The sequence below is a fragment of the Populus euphratica genome, unplaced genomic scaffold, assembly GCF_000495115.2.
Source record: "Populus euphratica unplaced genomic scaffold, PopEup_1.0 scaffold10.1, whole genome shotgun sequence".
Taxonomy (NCBI): Eukaryota; Viridiplantae; Streptophyta; class Magnoliopsida; order Malpighiales; family Salicaceae; genus Populus; species Populus euphratica.
In genome coordinates this window covers 325,107-341,365 of record NW_011499856.1, presented here as the reverse complement: position 1 = coordinate 341,365, position 16,259 = coordinate 325,107, and the positions used below count along the sequence as shown (strand labels likewise).

Genomic DNA, 16,259 nt, shown 5'->3' with positions numbered 1-16,259 from the left:
AATTTATATGGTATTATTTTTACTTTAATCTAGATCAACACAGCTACCCGATGATGTGAGATTTATCAGACTATAATATTAATTCATAGGGTAATTTTATGTTGATTTTTATTGTAAAAATTATGTCACACCGAGAATATTAGAATAGATGGCTTGGAATTATAAATTAAACTTTTGTCAAGTTTATTTTTTAAAAAAAGAAGAAGAAGAAGAAGAAGAATTTTAAGATTTTAAGAAAGGAAGTTCTTTTGATTTTTTTATTTTTTTATTTAAAGAAAGAAAGAAATCATTTTGTAATACATCATATCATCTACATCCCAATTTTTAGAAGAATTCATAAATCTTCCGAGTTTCAGATGAGAAAGAAAAACAAAGAACAGCAGAGTGAAAAGGAGAGACTTGCAGGAGCGGCGAATTCAAAACTTGTGGAGGTTTCCACCACGTACTCAGCTGCGTGCAGATATCTTGCCTCGAAAGAAGCGTCACTTTTACTAGTATCTGAGAGAATGGTGATTCTAACAGCACGAAGATGTTCGTTCATACAAGGTTGTGACATATCCTCAGGGCTTAATTTTCTATGCATGACAAAGAGATCCGGTATCCGACATAACACAAGTGCCTTCACTTTCAATCCACAATAATGATAATGATATTTTTTTTATGCATACATTAATTATATATTACCTCATTTCTCAATTGATTGCTTCAAATGTTACCTTTCACGTTAAAACGCTTTTAAATAGATATCATGGTAAGCTATGCATCTTTTATTTTACAGTATTGTGTGAAAAAAATCTGTAAGTAAATTCTAATCCGCTTAAAAACATCTTCAACCGAAACCGCAACGGCACCGGCACCGTACCACAATGCTAAACCTAGCTGGATCGGTTGAATCTTTACCTGATTTGACCAATATCATCATGGAACATAAATGCATACATTAATTGTATTCGTTTATACAAGGTTGTACAACAATGGCCCCAGGGTTCTTGACATTACACAGAGCAATGTGGGAGTTTCTATAGGCACAAAGAGACATACAGGCATCACTATCACCACTTGACAGGCTACTTGAAGCCAATCCATATTTCCAGAGAATTATAGTAACTTCCCATCTGAATTAATGCATCTCTGGTATTGTCAACAATTTTATAAATTTAGCATTTGGCAGAAAACACACATAATTAACATGGGAGATGGCATATGGCACAAACGCACATGCTAGAACATCTGTATTAACAAGTGCTTGAAAGCTTCACGCACTTCAATAAACAAAGTTCAAGGGTATTCAGTTCTATTTCTAAAGGAGCCTCATGATGTTGACATTCCACACTAGCTGTATAGATCTTAAAATGTGAACTCTTGGCTCATTGCATATTGCAGATTATCATCCAATACACAAACCATTATCATCACAATCCACCACAAAATCATCTCAATTTCACCAATTCTTGTAACACCTACCATACATACATTACCATCTTCCTAATTATAGCCAACATGGTAAATTCTCAACTCCTAAACAAGGTTTCACACTTTTTAAGTTCTCGACAGATTGGAACACCTTTAACAGCAACACAAACTACAGAAGAGCAGCATTTCAACACCAACACAGCACAAAAGAAAAGACTAAAGTGCAACACAACATCTAAAAGCCACAAAGTTTTGATCCTTCATTCTTACTAAATGCTAGTACTAGTAATTACAATTTCATCACCTATAAAACAGCAGCAACATTACTACAAATTAAAGAGCAGAATCTCACCACCAGTACAACATAAATGAAAAGAGTAAAGAGCAACACAACATCCAAAAGCCACAAAGTTTTGATCTTTCATTCTTACTAAATGCTAACAAGTTACAATTCTACCACCAATACAACAACAGCAACATTACAACAACAATGATTTCCAGATGGGTTTTGTTTTTTCAATTGTATTACAGTAATTCACAATCAATATTACTAAAAGGAAAACCATACAGCCCATTTGTAAATTCCAATACCTACAACACACAAGAACTCCAAAAGCAATCAGCTTTCACGTTTTGAAGAATAACCCAATTGCCTCCACAAGTATTTTCCACTTGCCATGTCCACCAATGTCCAAAACCCCATTTCTATCCCTGACTTTACCTGCATATTTTCAATGAAAAGATCAAAACTTTACCCAAAACAAGAAAAACCAAAAAAAAAAAAAAGACACAGCATGTGTGACCACTTCAGACCTTTGAGAATCGAGATGAAGAAGAATAATCAGATGGTTGAGGAGAGTTGCAGTCGCTGTCGGGGGTGGTGGAACAGTCGTCATCGCCGCTGTCGGTGGTGGCGGAGAAAGGGCTGGATTTGAGGTTTCTGATGACGAAAAAACCAGCAAGAGTGGCGGAGAGGAATATCAGAATCAGCCTCAATGGGCACATTGTTGGTATTATTTGTAAATTTTGAGAAATGTCAAGATATTAACAAGAAAAGCAATAATCTTTGGTTGTTTGTACTATAATTGTTATTAAGAAGAAGAAGAAAAGAAAGGTGGGGTGTGATTTAAGTTTTGTCAAAATTTTGGTTTAGAGAAAGGAAAAGAGGGGATGGATAGAAGAATAATTAAGGGAGAGGTGGGGTCTAATGAGTAATGATGGGGCTGCTGCATGTGATTGTCGCATTTTACCTAATCCTTGATCTATTGGATTAGTTTTGAATAGTCAATAGTGATCTCCCTACAAAGTTATAATTAATTAATCATTTTAGTTCAAGTGGATAAGTTGATTCATTTTTCATGTTTTTAACTGGAATTTATGAGGTTGTAATAATTAAAATTCCTGTGAAGGTGTAGGTTTTCGATGCAGATGGAAACAGAGTCCATTTCAACGCAAAAATATGTTTGTTTTTTTTTACAATTCAAGAGTTAACTCAGTGAACCATATCGTTTCAAATATTTTCTTAAAAAAACATGTCGAGCCAAGTTTCACCAAGACGACCGGCTAGCCAGCACAGGTTTTATAACCATCATGTTGGATGCCTAGAGGGTTAAACGCAGAGTTGATTGGGTGTCTTTAAGTGCATAGAGCCATTGAAAATAAGTAGTGAAAACTTTAAATAAATATCAGATCAAGAAAGTAGGGGATTTTGTCAGAAATATTGGAAAAGACAAAAAAGTCGGTGGTGGGTTGCGAGGGGATAGTTTTAATATAAGTTAATAGGTTACTAGATGAGATGAGGCAATCCCTTGAGTGGCTTAGGCACGTTGTTCTATTCAACACTTGGATTTCTTCAAACGAGTTTTAATGGAGCTTGGATTTCTTGAAACGAGTTTTAATGGAGCAAAAAACAAGGAAGTCAAACATGGATCCTATTTTTTCCACCCCTCGTTGTTATTTTTTTTATTATAGAAGGTGTCCGGACCAGTTTATGCGCATCACGACTAATCTCACGGGTCCTGAAGTTAACGACCATGTAAGTCTCCAGTGGTCATCATATGAGTAACCAAGGATTTGAACCTGAGACCACAGAGGGAGCAAACCCCTTGATCCCAAACTCTTACCACTTGGCCACCACCTAGATGGTTTTCCCTCGCTATTAATGCTAGAGATTGAGACATTTCCCACGAGAATTTAAAGTGGATATATCCCAACAATACTCGTACAGTACCAAGGGGCCAAGAAATCGAAGGATATAGTTAGGTAATTTGCGTGATGTTATGGGTTAACTTTTTAATAAAAATATTAAAAAAATTAAAATATTAAAATATTAATTTTTTTTAATTTATATCTAAGAATTTTGAACTCAATATTTAGATGTGAATCGGTTGCAAAGTTTTTTTTATTTTATTTTTCTAGATGCCATGCCTACCCAATGTCTTGGGCTTGTATGTTGTTAGTTTTTGGGGAAAAAAAAATTATATATAGAATAATTGTTGCAATCCAAATTGTTTTCATAAGGGGCCAAGAAATCGAAGGATATAGTTAGGTAATTTGCGTGATGTTATGGGTTAACTTTTTAATAAAAATATTAAAAAAATTAAAATATTAAAATATTAATTTTTTTTAATTTATATCCAAGAATTTTGAATTTAACTGAAATATATGTAAGGAAACATTGTAACAATCTATAGTATTTTATGAACAAATCTACAGTTGTAATTCTTAACCAACTCAATATTAAAAATAATAAAATTGATAAAGATAATTTAAAAAAAAATCATAACAAAAAAAAATCATGTAGGGGAACACTATAGCAATCCACAATGTTTTTAAGAAAAAAAAAAAACTAAACCAAATTCTCAATCAGGTCTTGGGCTTGTATATTGTTAGTTTTTGGGGAAAAAAAAATTATATATAGAATAATTGTTGCAATCCACATTGTTTTCATGGAAAAAGCTACAAAACTAAATTCTCAACCAGATTAATATTTAAAAAAACAATCAGCTCCATATTAAAAAAATAAAATCAACAAAAACAATTCTGAAAAAACAATACTAAAAAAAAGAAGATAATTTTGAAAAAAAAAAACAGAAATCAACAAAAACAATTCTGAAAAAACAACACTAAAAAAAGAAGATAATTTTGGAAAAAAAACAGAAAATCAACAAAAACAATTCTGAAAAAACAATACTAAAAAAAAGAAGATAATTTTGAAAAAAAAAAACAGAAAAAAAAACATGTGGGAAAAGTTAAAGATAAATTCTCAATCAGTTTAATATTAAAAAAAAATCAACAAAAATAATTTTTTTTAAAAAAAAGTCAGGAAATACTGTAGCAAAACAAAAACAATGTGGGGAAATATTATAACAATTTACAGTGTTTTAAAGAAAAAATTATAAAGCAAAATCGATAAAGACCAGTTTGAAAAAATAAAAGAAAAAATTTATAAAAAAAGAAAGAAAAAGCCATATAGGAAACATTGTAGTAATTCATAAGTTTTTCTTTAAAAAACTAATGAAAAAAATAAAAATATGAATGAATTGGGTTAACCCTTAAAAGTAGATTAACCTGTCAAACTCGGGATTCGCGTCGTGAAAATTTGATAATTAAATAGAAAATAATTGATGGGTTACACATAATTAATTAAGCTAACTCGTTAAACCCGGAATCCGTGTTATGAAATTTTGATAACTAAATAAAAAAATAAACATTAACAAACTAAATTAAACAAAAAAAATAATTTAAAAAAAAACCAAAACAAACAGAAAGCATTAGCCTTTTTATTATGGACTACATTGTACAATCCACAATCAAAGGCATAAAATAGCAAAAAAGCAAAAAAAAAAATTCTCTAATTAGCCAAACCTAAGATAACTAAATAAAAAAAAGATATCAACCAATAATTAAATAGAAAAAAGCATCAACCAATAACTAAATAGAAAAAAATTCATACTAATAAATTAAATTAAATAAAAAAATATTAATTCAAAAGAAAAAATAATAGAAAAAAACTTATAAGAAGAAAAAAACTATGAAAAAAAGAAGAAAATCTAAATTTTAAAGTCTAAAAGGCGTGGGGAAAGAAAAAAAATTGACGGGTTTACCCAGAATTAATTAGGTTAACTCATCAAACCAAGTTAACCTATTAAGCCCGAGATACGTGTCATGAAAGTCTAATAGTTAAATAGAAAGAAATTTAATATTAACAAACTAAACTAAACAAAAAAAAATTCCAAGTTTACTCGTCAAACCCGGAATATGTGTCATAAAAGTCTGATAACTAAATAAAAAAATTAACATTAACAAACTAAATTAAATAAAAAAAATTATTCAAAAAAAAATAAAAACAAAAAAAGACAGCTATAGTACTTTTTAGGATATGTTATAATATAATATAATAATAATGATAATAATAATAATAATAATTAAGAATAGGGAAAGTCTAAAAGACACGAGGAAAGTTACCGCACTTTTCTTATTTGTAAATTAAATTAACTTGTCAAGTTTAGGATACTTGTTATGAAAGTCTAATAATTAAATAGAAAAAAATTTAATAATAATAAATTAAACTAAATGTAACAAACTAAACTAAACAAAAAAAAAATCTAAGTTTACTCGTCAAACCCGGGATATGTGTCATAAAAGTTTGATAACTAAATAAAAAATTAACATTAACAAACTAAATTAAATAAAAAAAATTATTCAAAAAAAAATAAAAACAAAAAAAAGACAGCTATAGTACTTTTTAGGATATGTTATAATATAATATAATAATAATAATGATAATAATAATAATAATAATTAAGAATAGGGAAAGTCTAAAAGGCACGAGGAAAGTTACCGTACTTTTCTTATTTACTTTTCTTATATGCAAATTAAATTAACTTATTTAGAATACTTGTTATGAAAGTTTAATAATTAAATAAAAAAAAATTTAACAATAACAAACTAAACTAAATGGAAAAATATTTCAGGTTAACTCGTCAAATGAGGTTAACCTATCAAACCTATAATCCACATTATAAAAATCTAATAACTAAATAAAAAAATTAAACATTAAAAAACTAAATTAAATAAAAAAAATTATTAAATGAAAAAAGCTACAGTACTATTTATAGAATATGTTATAATATAATAGAATAATATAATATAATATAATAATTATAATAATATAATATATTAATAAGGGAGAAAAGGTGTGGGAAAGCTGCAGTAGTTTTCCCAAGCCTTTCAGAGTATGTTATAATAAAGGTCAAGTTTGAATGTCTCTGCCACCAGATTTTGCGTTGGATTGTTCATCCAAATTGACAGAGTACAATTAATCATTTTGGTTTGGTAGCCATATTTTGTCACCCTTTGACGAGTTCATCAAGAGAATCTTGCTCATGTTACATCCAGAACTCGCTACCCCAATGACATTTCACTCCAGCATGTGCTTCTCATTCTAGAATCTGAGAAAGACTTTACCAGCTATCTTCACTAATTCACCCTGTAATCGTGCCCGACTTATAAACTATATAGGCAGCTATTGGTCCACATAGGATTCTACACAATCTCATAGTGGCACCATAACAATTTTAATGTTCACATCAGTATCATCAGATGCATAATTTAATTGCAGCACTAGCTGCCGCCTGATTGTAATTCTCAAAAACGAGCCAGTCCAATGAGTTGCATAGGAGCACAGGCACCAATTTAGAGCAACACCATAGGTCCCTCAACTGCCATACAGTTCAGTTTCTCTTTGTCGTTAATCCTTGATTGTTTTGGGACTTCTTCCTCAACTAGCAAGCCAGGGAGTTTGAGAACACCCTTTGGAACCACAAAACGTTTTTCTTCTCATGGTGTGTCAAACTACGGAACTGTGAGTGATCAAGGTTTTTCATACGAGCTGTGATATAAAGAAGCAGTTTCTGCTGCGAATTTTCAATTCTAAAAGCCCCATCCTTCTGGCTGAAATGGACAGGCTATTCACATCAGTGTGCAGATATGCAAATTGCACGTCCTGCAAAGATAAAATAAGTTGTTCAACTACTCCACCATGAGTTAGAGATGGAAAAGGCAGAAGGTGGGGCTGCCATATAATCAACCAACCTATCTGCTCCACCAAACTAAAATGAAGAGAAGAAATTGCCAAATTAGTTTACCATGCCCGTATACGTGACATTATTGATTGGCCAGATCATGCCAAACTCAAGATTCTGAAAGTACAAAACATGTTTGACCAATGAAAGCAGTGCATACCTGACTATGGATTATAGTTTGGCGAAACAAGCAACCTTGGAAAGCACTGCGGCACTGCCCTTAAGCCTCGAAGACCAGCTCCAGATTTTGAGCTCACCATCATCTATTGTAAAACCGAATTCAAATTAATTACATCACCGTGCATTTAAAGGCAAGTAAACCCTTTGGATTCCTTCAAAACAAAAAATTTATTCATACCACAAGCTGGACAAGAGACCTGTTTACCTTGAGGCACTGCAAAATCTAATGGATAGAAACCCATCAGTCTGAAGAGAGTTCGAGATTTTAAACAAAATTGTCATCAGTGTTTGTGTGCAAAATTCACCTCTTCAATTTGCATTGCACGACGTGCCACGTCAATTGGAAAGCGAATTAAGTAGTGATGACTGATGTCTTTGCAACAAGCCATTGTCTGGTAAGTGAATTAAGTAGTGATGACTTCCCGACACCCGTCCCAGCAATGGTAATAATGTTCACTAAATGTATCAAAAAGGATGAACAAGCACAAAAAGGATATCTAGTGCAGTATATTATATTCTTTGGCCAGAAAATCATGTTCACCATTTGAAATTATCATAAATAACCAGCCTGCTGCAGATGGCATCAGAGATATCATCAATCAAATGGCCAAGTAGAATGGATAGTTGAAGTACGAGAAAAGACTCAGTTTCTACGGAGGTGGTAATTCATCACAATTTAAACCTCCTTTTTTAAAGAGGAATATTTCATTATTTATACTTCAAACGGTCGGAGATAGCTCTGACAATAGAAAACCAAAGGCATAATCAATACTACACACCATGAGTTAAGATTTTAGCAATGCAAAGTAGCCATATTATAGGCATTAAATGAATCCATTATGATCAAATGGAATTAAAAATATTTTCAATTGATGGAATATTTGCGTTTACCAAGCAACCCTTAAAAGTGCATTGAAAATAATAAGGAAACGAAAATATAGGTAATAAACATTTAAAAGAGTGATAAAATGCAATCTCTGGAAGACCAGGGGGTGGGAATGAAGATGAAACCTTTGCAGCAGCAAAAATGTCAATTTATTCCTAGAAATCTGTTAAAAGTAGTTACTTATAGCCATGATTTTAATCACAACAGTGGAAGAAAGAACAGTCAATGGTTCACATAAATGTGCCCACCATTTTCTATGACTAGATTCATATGAATGGAATGATTAAGCAATAGATTACAAGAACAGTCTCAAAGTGCAAATAACAGACTTACTTTTTCTTCAATTCGTTCTCTCTCTGAACTTGTAGAGAAGGGGATGTTATCTAATGGAGCAGATAGATCAGAGAAAGGATGGAAGGACTAGGTTGGATCGCACGGAATTTTGCATTCTTTGACGTTCCAGCATCTTCCTTCAATTCTGCTTTCCTCTCCATGGTACTTCTTGAAAAACAAGTAAGAATGAGTCATAATTTCCTTCAATTCTGCTTTCCTCTCTATGGTACTTCCTGAAAAACAAGTAAGAATGAGTCATGACTCAGAACAAAAAGGAGGAAGAATTTACTGCTAAGAAAGTTGGAAGAAAAGAAAAGAAAGTGATTGAAAATGAAAACTGCCTTAGAAAGAAAACATACACGACTCAAACAAGTAGAATCAAAAAAGAAAAGTTGTGGTGTATATAAACATTAGCCAACACATTCAATGAGCAGCAGTGCAGTTGCTAAGCATAGGGCATTCCCAAACAATTTCAGAGTAGGAAATGAAGAACGCAAGACAGGCATGAGGGTGATGCAGGGGCTGATGTTCATACAAGACAAACTTCTCCACATGCCCCTTTTTCTACACAGGGGGAAAAGAAGACAGCTATAAATCAAACACTCCATAACGCAAGAAAAATAGAACCTTTATCTACGCTGGAGAAAATGAACAACTAGAACCATGGATACAAATCTCAAGTATACTCAAAGGTGTAAGAGCCTCAAGAAGTAAAGCAATGTCCTCATTAAAGGAATTAAAAGAAACTCACATTCTTTGAACAGCAAGATCGATATGTTGCCCTGACCTTATGCTTTACACTTCTCTGAACTACTGTCTAATGAATTGACAGACTAACAGAGACTGGGAATGGAATAACACATGTAAATAGCTAACATGGTAATGTCATTAATCCCTACTGACTCTTGAACAGTTTCACTTGAAATGGAAGAAGAAGCCTCTCGAGAAAAAGCTGAACCCACCAATTAGATGCCTAGTTTTTTAATGACATCCACAAATTAATAGTTAACATTAGTTATCATAGATGAAGATGGCAACTTCTTTTACAAAGCACTAGCGCTTCCAACCCATGTTACATATTCCCAAATCAGAGTTGAAATATTATTAGTAGAAGAATCCCAGTAATAGATAGGGGGAAAAGGCAATACATGTCATAAGCAAGGGAAACTCAATAATATTCATACCATCAGAAATTATCCCATCATCAAATCGCTTATTCGAGGTGTCTTGTGGATCTAATCTAATCCGCTTTCTCTGCTTTGGCTGGTCATCCAGAGTCTCTGAGTCATTGTCAGCGTTGCTTTTTTTGTCTAGAACAATTTTATTGATAGAAAATCAAGGAGATACATTAGAGTGTTTGCTTCGACTTTGATCCAAACACTTTCTTGAGTCATTATTGATTTTGTTTTTATTTCTTCAACAAATCATTTCTCATTATCCAATTTATCTACTCGCATCATTTTGGTGCTTCGTTTACTAGAGTCAAATTTGTTTTTAGTTTCGTTGTTCAACAAACCATGTCTGTCATCATCAAATTTATTTGCTTCGTTTGCCTTGGTACTCGATTTACTGCTAGATACTTGTGCACTATTATGCTTGGCTTTACTAGAAGAACGTTTTGTTTCTGAAGTAGCAGCCTCTAATCTATTAGAAATCCATATGGAGCGAAGAGGGTCAACAGCACCACTTTTGCTTTTAACAGGAACGTCTTTCACCTTACCATGCCCTTTCTTAGCTAAAGCTTTACTATTTTGCACCTTTCTGTTGTTTGCTACCTCCCAATCCCCATATGTGTCCGCATAAACTCTTTTCCTTTTCCTATCAGAATTAGAAAGTTCAAACCTTCCCTTCCCATAAACTTCATGACCACTCTCTTCTATACCACCACGGCGGTCTTCTCTGCCGTGTGCTCCTGGCTTTAAATTCCTCAGTCCAAAATTCCCTCCCTTGTAAGATTTATTCCTTTCCTTGGAAGTCTACGATTTTCCAGTATCAAGTTTGAGTTTTTTACTAAGCTTGTGCCTTAAACTTGCTTCGGCAGACATTCTCGAGTAAAGTAGAAAACCCAGAAGTGTAAAATAAGTTACAGTACCTTTTTTCGACAACTTCTTTAATGGGTTCTCTTCAAGTTTCGAATTTTTGTCTGTTTTTCATTTGTTGTTTACCCTTGTGTTGGCGCTGCGTCTCAATGTCCGTCTCTGCTCTACCAGGGGGGGCCGCCTCCTACTCCCTCCCTCCCAAGGGAGGTAGTGTTGGAGATTGTGGACTTCATGGGCCCAATGAGCTAAGGTAACAATGCTATAAGGCTTTTTATTTTGGTAAGCCCACCAATGCAAAATTAATTCGGAAAAATATTTCCAAGAAAACCCTTGTTTTATTTTCTTCCTTGTATACCATACATATATTACATTTTGCAATCTTATTGATTAAAAAAAAACACTTCTTGCCAATGGATAAAGAAAGTTACACCAATTGGGCTCTTCCCATATGATTCACTTTCCTGTAAAGCAATCATCATTAATAATTATGCATTAACACTGTCACAAATCACCAACTGTTTGATGCCCTGCTTACCTAACTGTGGCTGGAAACACTCCGGTCCCTCCACTCCTCTGCCTCATTAACACTGTCTAATGAAGAATGAGTGATTGCTAATCAACCAGCTTAACCTTAAATCACTACCATCTTCATCTTCAAAAGGTTAGCCGATCTTCGTACAGCTCTGCGAGTTGTTAACTAACAGAACAAGTTATAGCTGGATTGGAGAGGTCTCAGGGTCCTTGCTCACCAAGTAAATTCATATACTGGAACACCCTTCATATTTTTTAGTTTCTCATAGATATAAAAGTGTGATCCTGGATGATCTGTAAAACATTTGATTGATGCACATGCCATATGTCAATCCAGAGGGAAAATGGCATTAAAAAAACGTAAATACCATCTGCTGCACATCACATTGCAGGTCCAATGATTGAATCCATTGATGACCTAACCCAGGAGGTAGTTTGGCTGCATTATATTAATAAAATCAGTACTTAACCTGTAACAATTATTTTTAGCCCTTTACAGCTAAATCAGGGATTAACCTCTTTTAGACCCTTGCAAATTAACCCTAAAAAAATGGTAGGTCCCTTTGTACTTCTTCCTCTGCTGTTCCCAGCTTTTACCTGCTGTGCCATGGTCATTGAAGGAGATTTCTGGCGATGTCTTGTTCACTGACATCAATCATTTGCTCCAGGTCAATCAACTGCTTTACAAAACAGGGCTACATGGTTGCGCCTTTTGCGAACGCGGTCTGAAGGAATGATGTTTTTCAAAAATTTAAATTTATTTTTTTTATATATTTTAAAATCATTTTAAAATACAATAAAACTTGATTGAATAGTACCATTAATTCAAACCAGCTATCATTGACTGTACAGTTGTTCATTGTCGAATTTTGAGCAGCCAAAGTTCATTGTCAAATGCAAACGCACAAAGCTAAGAAAGCTAGCTAATTTACTCTTCACGAGTTCATTGTCAAGCTATATACACAGGGTACGAAACCAGCAACAAAACTAGAATTACATTAATTTCTACAGCAAAATGGATCGACCTAGGCAAAAAAAAAAAAAAAAAAGGCAAAAGAAGAAACTTTTATTATTAAGAACACAAATTACAAGTACAAACACAATACATTTAACAACATTCATAGTTTTTTTTTAATCAGGAAAAAGAAATGCAGCAAACATATGGCAAAAATTCAATTTTTCTGGCAAACAAGAGGTGACCAAATTCCAATTAGCAGAAACCTGGCTCTATTGTTGATTAATAAGTACTCCTAATTACTAAGTAGCCATAATCACAGGCTTAAGCTTATTCTTCCATGTCTCCTTAAAGCATCCGGCATCACCACCACTCCTCTTAGCCTCCACAACAAACAAAGTATCGGTTAACCGGTAAACCTCTACAGATATCATCAGGTTACCATTTTGCCCTTCCATCTCCAACCCCCATTCTTTCCTTCTCTTCACCCTCAACCTCTCCTCCTTTGCAAACTCCTCAACCTTCTTCATCAAATTCTCTGGCGATTCGGTCGACACAAATCTTTCTCTGTCATCAACCACATTATATGAATCATCAAACAACCCTGATAGGTTCAAACCGGGGGAGAAAGATATGATATCGAAGGCATTCAAGCTTGTAGAAGCTAATTCCTCATCTTTTTTCTCATCATCAGCCTTGTTGAGCTCCTCGTCGTAGAAATTAATTTCCTTATGCTTCCCTTTCTTGAACCAAGGATCCTTCAGAATCTCATCAATGGTGATCCTTGTCTCCGGATTCGTATCCAGAAGCCGAGACAAGAATCGTTTCAAATCCGTGGACATCCATTTAGGGCATCGGAATTCACCTTTGTAAATTTTTTTATACATGGCCATCAAGTTTGGATCATTGAAAGGCAAAAAACCAGCTGTTAAGACAAAGAGAACCACCCCGCAAGACCAGACATCAACCTTATCACCATCATAACCTTTTTTTGCAAGAATCTCAGGAGCAACATAAGCAGGAGTTCCACAAAGCGTGTGCAAGAGTCCATCAGTTCGGATCTGATCTGTAACAGCACTAAGACCAAAATCTGAAACCTTCAGGCTCCCATTTTCATCAAGAAGCAAGTTTTCAGGTTTCAAATCACGATGAAAAATTCCTCGAGAATGGCAATAACCTACCGCAGAAATCAACTGGTAAAAATATTTCCTGCTAAGATCTTCGCTAAATCTCCCTCTAGCAACCTTGGCAAACAATTCTCCACCTTTAACATACTCCATAACGAAATAAATCTTCGTCTTGGTAGCCAAGACTTCGATCAGTTTCACAATATGAGGATGATTTAGCCTTCTCATGATGGAGATCTCCCGCTTGATGTTAGACATCAAGCTAGGGTTAGAGATCTTCTTCTTGTTGATAATCTTGATAGCGACACTTTTCCCTGTTTGAACATCTCGAGCATGGTACACCTTCGCGAAGGCTCCACATCCGAGAAGCTTTCCAACCTCATACTTGCCAAACAAGGCATTTTCCGATACACTTTCGATCTCCGGCATGCAATATCTTCCAAAGGATCGAACCAGCCTACGTGCCGGTTCGATCAAACAAAACAAAACAAAACACTAATAACAACAGCAACAACACGCTAAAAGGAATTAGCAATGGTGGGCTTAAAGAGAGGCAAATTTAGCGGTGGCTATTTAAGGGTTGATCTAGGACTCCTTTTTTTTTTTTTGTGCCCCCTGGTATATGGATGTGGCTTTTGAGAATAGAGTGGTACAGTCTCTCTGATTACGCGTTGTTGAGAAATTTAAAGAGCTTGGAAATGTGGTCATCGTACACGTGCTGAGGTTCTACTGGGCTGGAAGTTGGGCTGTCTAATAGAAAAGTGACACATGTAACGCGGGTGATTAATGAGAATAGACAAGAGAGAGTTTAATTTGGTGATTTGGTCTTGATTAATATTTATTGTGGAAAATTAATTTGGAATTTTTTTTTTTTTTTGGAAATATCTGAAGAATTGGGGAATTAAGTGTAAAGGTTTTCCCTTTTTTATTCCAGGAGGGTAGATTTGGTTGCCTTCGAAGGAAGTTCCAAAAGATGTTTTTTTTTTTTTGAGGATATTTAAATAAATGTTTTTATTATTTTCCAAGAGAATAATTTCAAGTATTTAATTTCATAATCCAACATATGCTTGATTGAACCTTAATTGCTATATGAGAATTGAATCGAATAGATCTACTTGTAACGCATCGAACCTTTTCTCGCGGTCGGTCATAGTTCTTGTCTTCTTGTTCTTCTTTTTTTAGATTAATGTGGGTATTCGGGCCAGTTTTCGCGCATCACGACTAATCTCACGGGTCCTGAAGTTAACGACCATGTAAGCCTCCAGTGACCATCATATGAGCAACCAAGGACTCGAACCTGAGATCACAGAGGAAACAAACTTCTTAATCTCAAGTCTTTACCACTTGACCACCACCTAGATGTTCTTCTTGTTTTTCTTTAACAAGACTACTAATAGTTTTCTCAACTTAATTTTAATACATCAAAACTAAATTATTATTTTTTATTTTTTAATTAAATCATAACACTTGATTCAGTGTATCACAAAACAACATTTTATTCTAAAAAGAAAGTTAATAAATATTTAGAAACAAATGCTGCGTGAGTTGAATTTAGTCACACGTAGACAAAGAAAAGAACAATCAAGGATAAGTTGTATGCAACCAACACAACTTGTTTTTAAAATAATTTTTAAGTTATTTTCTTAAGTGTTTTTAATAATTCTAATGTGTTGTTATTAAAATAATTATTTTTATGTATTTTTTATTAAAAAAATAGTTAGACAAATCTATGCAACACGTTACCTGATCAGTATCCAGGCAATGTGCTCACCTCGAGATTTTAGAATTGACCGAGAAACAGTCTCTGAACGGCAGGATGGCGGCAGGGACGGTGAGGAACAACAATGGCACTACTTGAAAAATGACAGCAAATTTGCTAGCGGCCAGGCCAGAGCTAGATAGGTCCAGAACAAGAGGAACTGTAGAATACCCCTTCGCATTAATTTTTATAATTACACTATGAATCAATCGCCTAGATACTGATCTGTATTTCAACATTAATTATTAGGTATTAATTTAACAAATTATATAAAGAAATTTTGCAGTTTTTTTTTTATTATTATATAAATTGATTAGAAAGGTGGGCAAGAAAAGGACATGATAAAATAGAGTCAAAATTAATGTCACATTCACAAATTTGGTAGGTAGCCAACATGAAGGCTAAATTGATATTTTAAAACGTGAACATATAGAAAGGCCTCAAAATTCCTCATATAAAATAAGAATTTTCCATTCTTTGTTTTCAGAAACTGGCCGGCCGGGAATAATTTTACATTAAATGAATCTGAACACCAAAAGGAACAACAATGCCGGCAAAATGATTCATAATATGTGTTGCTTCGGACTGCACAAGCCGAGAACTACAGACCACGGAATAAACGGGCCGAGACTTCCCGACCTCAATACTGACAGACCGAGACCTAGTAAGCCTAGAACTAAAGGGCCCAACCACTAGTGACATGTGAACTAATAGGTTGACAACTTCTAATCCTAGAACTGTTGACTGGGGAACTAACGGTCCGATAACCCTTTCCCAAGAACTCTCGGGTCGTGAACTAAGAACAAACCGGTCAAGAACAATCAAGCTCATGATTAATGGGTTGAGAACTCCCGACCCAAGAGTTAACATGCTGAGAAGCAAGGGACCTAACAATATCAACTCAAGAACCAATGGGCCAAGAGCAACAGAACCAAAACCAATGAGCCCAG

At 34.1% G+C, this 16,259-nt stretch overlaps 2 protein-coding genes and 1 long non-coding RNA gene across 3 annotated transcripts; all 3 read right to left on the bottom strand.

Moving 5' to 3' along the window:
* Positions 1 to 1,804: 1,804 nt before the first annotated feature.
* Positions 1,805 to 2,597, bottom strand: LOC105123219 (uncharacterized). The gene is made up of 2 exons (XM_011022730.1): positions 2,227 to 2,597; positions 1,805 to 2,134 (listed from the first exon to the last, which is right to left on the bottom strand). The coding sequence occupies exons 1-2, from the start codon at positions 2,416 to 2,418 to the stop codon at positions 2,033 to 2,035; spliced, it is 294 nt and encodes a 97-aa protein (XP_011021032.1). The 5' UTR covers positions 2,419 to 2,597; the 3' UTR covers positions 1,805 to 2,032.
* A 5,067-nt stretch (positions 2,598 to 7,664) lies between these two features.
* Positions 7,665 to 8,102, bottom strand: LOC105123218 (uncharacterized). The gene is made up of 3 exons (XR_841818.1): positions 7,985 to 8,102; positions 7,858 to 7,893; positions 7,665 to 7,762 (listed from the first exon to the last, which is right to left on the bottom strand). It is a non-coding gene; the product is annotated as an uncharacterized LOC105123218 (long non-coding RNA).
* Positions 8,103 to 12,515: 4,413 nt separating this feature from the next.
* Positions 12,516 to 14,224, bottom strand: SIP4 (SOS3-interacting protein 4). The gene has a single exon (XM_011022729.1). The coding sequence runs from the start codon at positions 13,977 to 13,979 to the stop codon at positions 12,726 to 12,728; it is 1,254 nt and encodes a 417-aa protein (XP_011021031.1). The 5' UTR covers positions 13,980 to 14,224; the 3' UTR covers positions 12,516 to 12,725.
* Between the last annotated feature and the right edge of the window lie 2,035 nt (positions 14,225 to 16,259).

Excerpts from the sequence above, each read along its gene's own strand:
- LOC105123219 (XM_011022730.1), bottom strand. The coding sequence starts at position 2,418 with ATGTGCCCATTGAGGCTGATTCTGATATTCCTCTCCGCCACTCTTGCT. Across the intron at positions 2,135-2,226 it reads CTTCATCTCGATTCTCAAAG|GTAAAGTCAGGGATAGAAAT; the intron begins GTCTGAAGTGGT and ends GAAAATATGCAG.
- SIP4 (XM_011022729.1), bottom strand. The coding sequence starts at position 13,979 with ATGCCGGAGATCGAAAGTGTATCGGAAAATGCCTTGTTTGGCAAGTAT.